Here is a 10,103-nt window from a genome sequence, read left to right as displayed (position 1 = left end):
TTTAAATTACTTTATTATTATAATTTTATTACTAGAAAATAAATTAATTGTAAAAACCACACCAATGAATATGTGAAAAAGTGAATTAACTCTCAGAAACCATGTGAAAAAAATAAGTCGAAATTCTGGGTGGGATACTTATGCACTCTACCTAGTTAAGTGGCAATTTTTGTTCCTTGCCTTGATCTAATAGCTGTAAACATACATTTAATTAAACTTGTATACTTCTACTGAATTTTTAGTTGGAAAACAAGGTTTATATATAATCAAAACAGAATAATAACTAATGTAGAGGCCATTCATACGGGAGTGGGTATCAACTTTGCAGCATATGTCTGCAACAGCGCCAGTTCGATTCTGTCCTGGGCAGATTGACTTTTATTTTGTTGTGGTCCCAGGGAATGAAAACTCAACCTTCCCATTCTAGTTAGAATAGGTTAGTTACTTTTAGGATAACCTAACCATGTGTCAGAAAATACCAGTTTGTGGGTAAACAATAAAAAAATTAACTGATGTAAATAGTACTTACAATTAGGAATTGCAAAATGCTTATCATTAAGTCAGTTTAAGCAGAAACAAGAGGATGTAAAGTGTAATCTCGGTAGTCCAAACTTCGATACAACAAACACCCTAATAATCTGAACTGTTAAAAAAAAAAATTACTTTTTTTTTAGAAAACTCAGCAGGCAATAATTTTTTTTTTTCAAATAAAAGTGCACATTTTTAACTTCCCAATATATAGGCAAGTAATTGTAATCACCGTGAAAATCGAAAGTGGAAATTTATACACTTCCGATATCCGGTAATCTAATTCCTATGAAAGTGTTCATAATATATTTTATCTATTGTCTAAATAATTTAATTTTCTAAAACTAATTTAATTAGTAGTAGAAATAGTTTTAAATAAATCTATACACAGAATATTTTTTTTTTATTTATATTTTTTCACTTATAGAACAATATTATAGTTTTAATAAATTAAATCATCACTTAATGTTACTGAGGACGTAAAACAAAACAATATTTTTTAAATTTGTTTTGATTTTTTCAAATTGTCAAATTTCCTATAAAATATATGAAAACAAAAATTATAATAAAATAAATAAAAATAGTTTTGTACATTTGTATTGTTAAATATTTTTACACCAGTTTTCCTAATACTCTCTGTAATCCGAACTTTTCAGTAATCCGAACACCCCCTGCAGTAATTAGTGTGGATTACCGAGATTACACTGTATTCCAATTTCATAGCTTTCCACAATATATTTTCATACTATTATGACGCTGTGATGAAAACTTACTCTAAATATTGTTATTTAAATCAACAATATTTTTTAGATCCTCTCAATTTTAAATTTAAATATTGAACCTAGTATTTTATTTGTAGGAACTCATGATTCTATGACTTACACCATTACAAAAGATGCATCAGTGGCTCCTGATTCAGAAAAGTTGGTCCGGCAGCTAATGAAGTTTTGTGGCTTCTTAATACGCCCTATTGTATACAGGTGGTGTGTCACTCAGACATGCTCTGTCTTAGAACAACTTGATCTTGGAATCAGGTACAACCATAGTGAATCTTTGGTTTGGAAGAAGAGTGTAATATTTCAAAAAAGTACAATGTTTGGTAAAACGGTTCTAGGTTTCTGTAATATTTTTTAAGCGTGGCAACTGGCATTAATTTAAAATATTTACTTGACAACCATTGCTGTTCGGTATTGTTTTTCTTATTTCTTGATAATAATGCCTCTGAAAATCCAAATTATCATTAGCTCATTAGTATGAAAAATTTGTCTACCAATTTAAAATATGTAGCAGACTTACTTCTCTTATTAGTTGATAGATTCAAACTTTTTGCCTACAGATTATGCTAATAGGGAAAGGGGAAGGTTAACATCCATCCTTTTATTACTTTTATGTTCGTCAATAGGTCTGGTATATATTTATGAAATTTTAAAGAAACATGTAAATCTTAAATTTCTTATCTGATTAGTATTATTATTAACTTTTTTTTTTTTTACTGTAAATTTAACTTCTTCCTTAAAGACAACACTAAATTTCAAATACTAATGCTATAAAAATCTATTATAATTTTAAAAATTTTTAATTGTTTCATGTAGAACTTTTTTTAAAAAGCTATGTAAACACTGACACAGGTGAATCTCACCTAAAATAATGATCTGTTACATTGTAAAAATAATTATATTGAAATAAGCTGTATTTAGTTTTAGTTTTGAAAACTTTTGTGTCATGTTCATATTTTTTATTTTCCAAAATTAAAATCATTTACACATTTATGGTGGACTTGACTGTTTCCTTATACATTCTAAGGAATGTCTGAGCAAATGTAAGGACACACTTCAGTTTTCTGCCTTATGCAGTTACACTATATAATTAATCACTGTCGGCTCTGCTTAGATTACTGTTCTCACCCAGCTGCTTCCTGCCATCGCAGGATGGTTGACAAACTAAGAATAGTTTTTGTCTAGAATTTATACAAATTTAAGAACACCTAATTTATTGAATAGGGACTAACCCTTCCCCTCTTCCTCAACTGGCACAATCTATAGCAAACAATTTAAATCATTCTTTTGATAAAGGGAGGGCGTTTATTTCCCATATATTTAAAAAAAAAATAGTCCTTCATTTCAACATTTTCTTGAGAACTGAGCTTTTTAAGCTGAAAAAAGATGCTGAAACAAGACAGTATTATTTTGTAGAGTTACACCTATGATAGTACTACTGTATTTCAGTGTGTTTAACAGTAACCAGTTCATAAACAAAACCAGCAACGAAAGATAAACCAGCAAACAATTTTTTGAGATGTGACCTTCTTCCAAAAAACTGTTGCAATATTTACAATTTAACATAAATCATCTCTTCTTTTTTTTTTTTTACCTTTAAAATAACTTTTAGATACTTCGATCTAAGGCTTGCAACGAAAGAGGGAACTGACGGGATTTATTTTTGTCATGGTCTGTACGGGGCAAAAGTCAATGAAGTTTTTCAAGATATTAGGGATTTCCTCGACAGCCATCCAAAGGAAGTTATAATTTTAGATTCGCAACATTTTTATGCTTTCACTGATGCTGATCATGAAAACTACATTTGTTTGTTGGAAAGAATGTTTCCAACAATGTTGTGCCCCATTCCGCAAAGTACAGCTGATGTTACATTGAACTGGATGATGCAAAATCAATATAGGGTAATAAGTAATTTTTATGTTAATTATAATTCTATGTTCTCATTACGTTTTGATCTTTTTTATTTTGATTTTATATGGTATGTCCTTAATCTTAGTTTTATGGTTTTATTTCATTCCTTATTTTGAGTTATTGTTAGTTTATTCAATAAATGTTCGGAAACAGAATTAGTTGAGGTATTTTCTACTTCTTGTCCAAGGACTATCCATTTTTGTATAATACTCATATTAACATGTGTTGTAAGCCAAAATTATTCAAGTATTTAAATTTATTAGTCATCTTTTACTTGATTTTTCTTATCTAACATCCTCAAATCAAAAGTAGTTAGGACATCCTTCTTGAGTCATCTTCCTGCTTGTGTAATCTATTAGGTTATTAAATAATCATCAGTTTTTTGGATATTTAATACTAATGTTATATATTGGGTTGGGTCATTGCATATAAAATTTAAGTTTTGACCGGAAAGGTTATTCAATAAAACAACTTTATGAAATCAAAACATTTTTATTCAAAATATTGACCATCATTTTTTGTTCATTTTCCCCAACTATTCAATTTCAGAACTGAAAAATTCAGGTTTTAGTGAAGAAATGAAGTGAGCAAATGCATTTTTGACCTGACTAAACCTTTAATGTACATTATATATATATATATAAAACCCTTGCATCTGTGCACGTTAATGTACAGAAACTAAATGTGTTTAAAGTCTTTGGACGCAAGTACATTTTGTCCCTTAAGGCAAATAGATTTATTTTTTTGTCCGATTTTTATTTTCAATTAAAGTATTTTTAGTTTCAGTTATTCCTCTTGTTTAGTTCATTTGAAAATAGGATTACAAATTTTTCATATTAGGATGATATAATTTTATGATTCTAACATAATAAACAAATATTATTGCGAATATACATATTTATATTACATTTCATTTTTGTATTTGCTAAATTTGTGATAATAGGTACTCTATACAGTTTTATGTTTATTGCAGGTAATCGCCATTTACAGAAACAATCATGCTCACTCAAACCACTTCCTTTGGAGATCTGAACTATGGCCAACGCCTTGGCCTGACACAATGTCCACGGACGACCTCGTGAAGTTCCTAGAAAACAGACTCCATATAAGATCTCATGGTATCGGTTTAGTTTCTCAGTGTGTCCTGACACCGACTAACGGTACAGTACTCAAGGCCCCATTTTCCGGAGTCAGGTCTAAATGCGCAATACCTGCTTGTAAAGCTGTCTTGCCTTGGCTTGACCAGAAACAGAACGGTTCTATAAATGTTGCCATCGCTGATTTTGTTCAAATTGACAATCATTCCTTCCCTTCGAATGTCATTGCTCTCAATTATAAACAAAAACAAAACAGTATATCCTATTAACTCAAGAATATTTATAAATTAATTTTATTACTATTTTTTTTTTCAATATGACTTTTGAATTTAAAAAAGGTAAATGATTGATAAATTTTCACTCTTAAAAGATAAATTCTCGTAAATTTGATATTAAGTAGAAAAGAATGATAAATTACTTCATTTGTGGTCACTAGCGTCAACCACTAGGTTAATGCTTTATTCACTCATTCAGTAAGCATAATTATTCTTTACCTTAATTTTAATTTTATTAAAAATCACAGTTTCTGTGGTATTACAAATCTTAGAAAGTACTTTCTAAGAAACGAACGCTATCATAAAGTATTAATTTTATTATAAACTTCATTTTTTTATTAGTACCACTAGCTATTATGCAAAAAATCAACTTATTAGTATTATTGTAGGAAGATAGTCCGGGTGGCGATCAATATAGGTAACTGTCAGATCTAAACAAAGATGACAACTGCATACAAAATAAGTTGTCATGTTTTTTTCAGTCTGACTGCCCTAACAAAGCCCTACAAAGTGGGGCGAAACGTTAGTTAATAATAAATAGTTTTCTTCTACTATTTTGATACCTTTATTGACTGCTACGAACCACCTTCCTACAATCTACTTCATAAGGTCAGCTATGAACAATTCCACATCCATTATTCTATGAATAATTCCATTATTAGTATCATACTAAAACTTTTTGAATAGGTTTACGTTATCAAGTCCTGCACGAATGGACTGAAATAAATATCTATCCTAAAGGGACCACAACATGTTCAGTCGAAATGACATTCAGTGGTCAAAAGCTAAATTATCATGATCGATTTGAATCACAAAGACCCTGCACTATCAGTCAAACTGATACTAACTAGTGCGTAAAATACCATACAGTAAGGATCTTTTGCAATGTCTCTTTCAATGCTTAATAAACAAAAAACTTGTTAGGCCATTTTTTTTTTTTTTTTTTAATGAAATGAAAATCGATCTTTATTACGGGACACTTGGTACCCTAAGAATAACAATTAAAAATAAGAATTTGGAACAATTTTAACTATTTATCTGAATTAATGAAACTATTACAATATATTTATAAATAAAATATGAGAAAAATTTACATATTTATCCAAGCTAATATTGATATTAATTATTTACATGTTCACGGAAGATTCATAATCAAGGAGATGTATACCTAATTGGTGTTTACATGATGTTAAGCAGAAAGCTTTATGGATGGATTTGGGTAAGAAGTTCCAAAATGAGATAGCTCGACCAGCAAAGGATTTTTCTAAGGAGGCAGTTTTATGGGAAAAGGGATGTACAAATTGGTAGAGTAGGTTAGGATCTTGTGTCGAACAGGTGAAAGAATAAACGTAGGGTAAGGTCAATGATATAGGAAGGTTTTTTTGGTTAGTAGGGATTGAAATATAAATGTGCCAAGAAGGTATTGTCTTCGGATACTGGGAAAGAGCCAACTTTTCTCGGAATAGTACTGAGAGATATGAGAACGCCTGGGAATTATGAAGATGAAACTTATAGAGCAGTTTGTTAATCTTTTTTGTTCAATGGATAGTTCGTCATTCACTAGGCATCCTTAGTTGAGATGTGCGAGATCAAGGGAGGATACTAGAGGATATTATGGCGTTTTCTTGCAAGAAAAAAGTTTAATTTAAAATATAAATGAAGCTCTCTCATATACTCTCCAACCACACCTCTACTTAATGTTTTGAACTATACGATTTAAGAATTTTCTTGATCAATCCATCAGTTTTACCTTACATGATCAATCTTTATGCCAATCTCCAGTTTGAACATCATTCCGACTGACCATGTTAGAGTCCCTCAAATAGTTGCCAGCATGAAATAAGCGAATTCTGAGAAATGAGTCAATATTAATTAATTATTGGCAGCATTAATTAAAGGCGATATTAATTTTGCCTTGTGACAGGAGTACTAGGCAACTATAGATAGTTTGTGTTGCCAACTGCAAGTGGTTTAAAGGTTCAACCGATCTGGTCTTCAATATGATTTTTCTAAATGCGACAACATTGGAAAATTACTCACTTGCCTTAATTCGTGCTGGTTACTATAGTAAGTAATATTAATCCTCTATGATAGCTTCTTCTGAGCTAACAGTTATTTTACTCTACTTGACAAATGTTTAACCTTTTAAAAGCTTTTTTAAATTGTACAAATCAGTCTGTCATTAATAGTATTATTATTGGTATTATAGAACACAATTTTGTGTATTTAACTTAGTATTGCTCCTAGTCTAAAGATATTTATTTGACAGTTATAGGTTCTTAATTGAATAACTATTTCAAATGGATTTACAAATGGAATTACAGATTCATATTCTAGCGATGATTTCTTCCATTATTTCTTGTTCTAGAGTGTCGAAAAACAATGAAATTATGACATTATCATCTTATTTTTAGACTAATCAGGGAATGGGAACAAGGCTAGGCACATGTTATATGATGTGGACTGACTTAGATTTTTAAATTTTGTTTTTTAAAACGTTTTTTGGTTATTTGTTCTGTGATATATATTTTAGCATAAGCTATTCTTGGCCTTACGAAACTCTCCCTAAATTATTAGCTTCAAATTGGTCACCTTTTTATTTGCTTATTTTCGAATTATATGATTGTTCTAACAAGAGTTTCGATTATCTTCAAACTTGCTGGCACATATGCTTTACGAATTTGTCACTCTGGAATCTATACTCTGCATGCATTCAGCAGTTTTTGTTTTTTATTTAGTTTATAGTCCCTATGTCCTCCAACTTAAGGCAGGAAAAATGAGTTATCCTAAGTTACCATCCTTTTTTTATTTATTTTTTCAAGTTTTCATTCCATGGGACCGCCACAAAATGAAATTGGAACCGGGGCTGCTGCAGTAACGAGGTTGCTGAGGTAGACACCTTAACTCCTTCGGCTACAGATGTCCCTAAAAGTTAACTTTTTTTTTTTTTTCTCTCTAATGACCCCCCTCCTGCCTTACTAGTTACCAACCTAATTTAGCCAGAGTAGAAAACCCAAGGTTTATTTCTTGGGTCTGCCAAAGTCAATATTGAGGATTTAAGTAAAGATCCTTCTTAACACATTTTATTGTTTGTTTTCACTTGTTATTAATTCCTTCTTTGGTTCCTCTTTTGACCGTTTATTTTCTTTTGTATTTTTACTTTCAATCTCTTTTGCATTTTTGTTTTTATATTTCTATGTTGTTATTTTTAGTTACCTTCAATTTGAGATACTTAAATTTTATTATTAATTCGACTTTTCTGTGATGAATATTCGATACTTTCAATCAAATTGAGTTTTACTTTCTTTTATGTATTTCTCATTCCTTTGTTGTTTTGTGGTGTATCTGTTGTATGAACATGGAACTTATTTGAATTTTCAACTGTTCTGAAAAAACTTTGTTACCTATAATTTTTGTTTAGTAATTTAGAACCTTGAGATTTTTGAAGATATTATTAACTTCTTATTAAATATAAATAAATTATTATTAAATAAACTTCTTTTATATATCTAATCAGAAAAATTTATAGCCAGATTAGAAAAAAAAATCCTTCTTAGCTACCATGCCTAATGTGGTGATGTAAATTTATATTTCAACTGTGGAATAATTCAAATCTTCAGTGCTAAGCACTTCCAAAAAATTGTTTATTATTATAAGTTCCAATATTTCTTTTTTCTTTATATAAACAATTTTGGGGTCCTCCTCCAACTTCTATATTTTTTTTCTTATACCACAAATTTGATTATATCCAATATTCTAGTTTGTTCCTTGCATCTTCCATCTGTATAATTTTATTTTATCACTTTTTCTAAAAAAAATTTTTTTTTAAATAAAAGGGAACAACTCACTATTCAGTTGTCATTTTAACAATGAAACATTGGATTTTTATATAAAATATTGTTTATATATTATATTATATTAATAAACAGATTTTTGTAAAGTACTTATCACTGAAGATTTATATAACTAAATTGATTCTTTCCAGAATAGGATTGAATTATATTAAACTATAATATTTCTGAAGGAATGTTTCTCTTCGTTACATGTTGAATATAGTGCAAATAATATAAACAAGCTATCGTTTAGTGATATGGTTATTTTAATCACATTCCAATAAGTTAATTGTATTATTATTGGCCTAATAAATTGCTGATTGATTGATGATGGTCAAAAATACTCATAAAATTACTTTGGATGATTATTAGTTTATACTTCATAAATTTAGTAATAATTACTTTAACTAATAGTATTATAGTAATTTAATAGAATTACTTTCTTACAAAATATCAATTATGAGTTGTATATTTATTATCAATGTTTAAGTATTATTACCACATTACCATATTTATTAAACATCACAGTTTTGTATTATTATGTTATATATTCATTTGACCATTTGTTTAGTTCAATACGCATACCTTTATATTTTTTCTGTGATGCTTGTATATTAATTTAAGGCTTGTGATTGTTTCTCATTTAATTTTATGTTTATTGTTTTTATTCGGTCTAGTACTTATACTTTCATCAATGATGAAGGTTTTGTTATGTTATTTTTATTTTATTTTAAAGTCGTTAACAGGGTTTGTACAATGTGTCTTAATAGGTGCTTTAATAAATAGCTCATCATTTGTTATTGTTAGTTTAAATAAAAGAAAAAAGCTATGCTACCAGCTTTTTAGCAATATTTACTGATATTACGTTTGAGAATTAGCCGAGTTGTTATTTTCTAGATAAAAAAATTATTTTATGAAAAAAATACCACCAATTTTGAATTTTATAAACGAAATGCTGTTATTCTAAATATTATGCTACTAATAAAATATATTCAAACCCACAAATATTTATATTTGAATATTTTTTTAATTAGAAGGCATCTGAATTTTTTAAAGATATAAGGAATGTATTTTATATTGGATATCTATCCTGATATAGTATTATTTATATTTAATTATAGCTAGTGTTCAATCTTAAATTTTTTATTTGAATATTAGAGATATATGTTTAATAAAATAAAAAATAGAGTTAAAAATTACAGTAATCATTACTTTTAACCATCATTCTCATTTACATTTTTAGCTTTCTTCAATTGTATGGAAAATAGATTAAAACAATATAATGAAAATAATAATGAATTGGGATGCCAATTTTAAAACGGAAATATAATTTAACTAATTGATTTATCATAAACATTATTCAATATATATATGTGTATATAGTTGACCGTAAAAATTGATATATAAGAAGATGGTCAGTTTTGTGGTAAAAGAGAAATAAAAATAGTTTACAACTATTTATTTTCCGACGTTTCGCCCCACTTTGCAGGGCTTCATCAGGGCTAAAATGATACAATGATAAGAATAAAAATACAAAGATTGTTGTCCTGGCTTGTTCTTTGCTCATTTATTATCATTTTATATCATTATTATTATTTATTTATTTATTGTTTTATTTTTATTATTCTTTCATGATGTTTATTTCATCTCTATAAATTTTTTTTTTTTTTTCCTTATTGTTTT

The 10,103-nt window shown here is 28.4% G+C and overlaps 1 protein-coding gene across 1 annotated transcript in view; it reads left to right on the top strand.

The window, feature by feature from the left end:
- LOC106679191 (PI-PLC X domain-containing protein 3) overlaps positions 1–9,547 on the top strand; it is a 10,634-nt gene extending 1,087 nt beyond the window's left edge. The window contains exons 3-5 of the mRNA XM_067051883.1: positions 1,388–1,562; positions 2,917–3,205; positions 4,189–9,547. Of these exons, the coding sequence (XP_066907984.1) occupies positions 1,388–1,562; positions 2,917–3,205; positions 4,189–4,581 (857 nt within the window). The 3' untranslated portion in view covers positions 4,582–9,547. The remainder of the gene's footprint in view (positions 1–1,387; positions 1,563–2,916; positions 3,206–4,188) is intronic.
- The last annotated feature ends 556 nt before the right edge of the window (positions 9,548–10,103 follow it).

Source organism: Halyomorpha halys, unplaced genomic scaffold, assembly GCF_000696795.3.
Source record: "Halyomorpha halys isolate HHAL.00 unplaced genomic scaffold, Hhal_1.1 Scaffold183.1, whole genome shotgun sequence".
NCBI lineage: Eukaryota > Metazoa > Arthropoda > Insecta > Hemiptera > Pentatomidae > Halyomorpha > Halyomorpha halys.
This window is presented reverse-complemented; position numbering and strand designations above follow the sequence as displayed.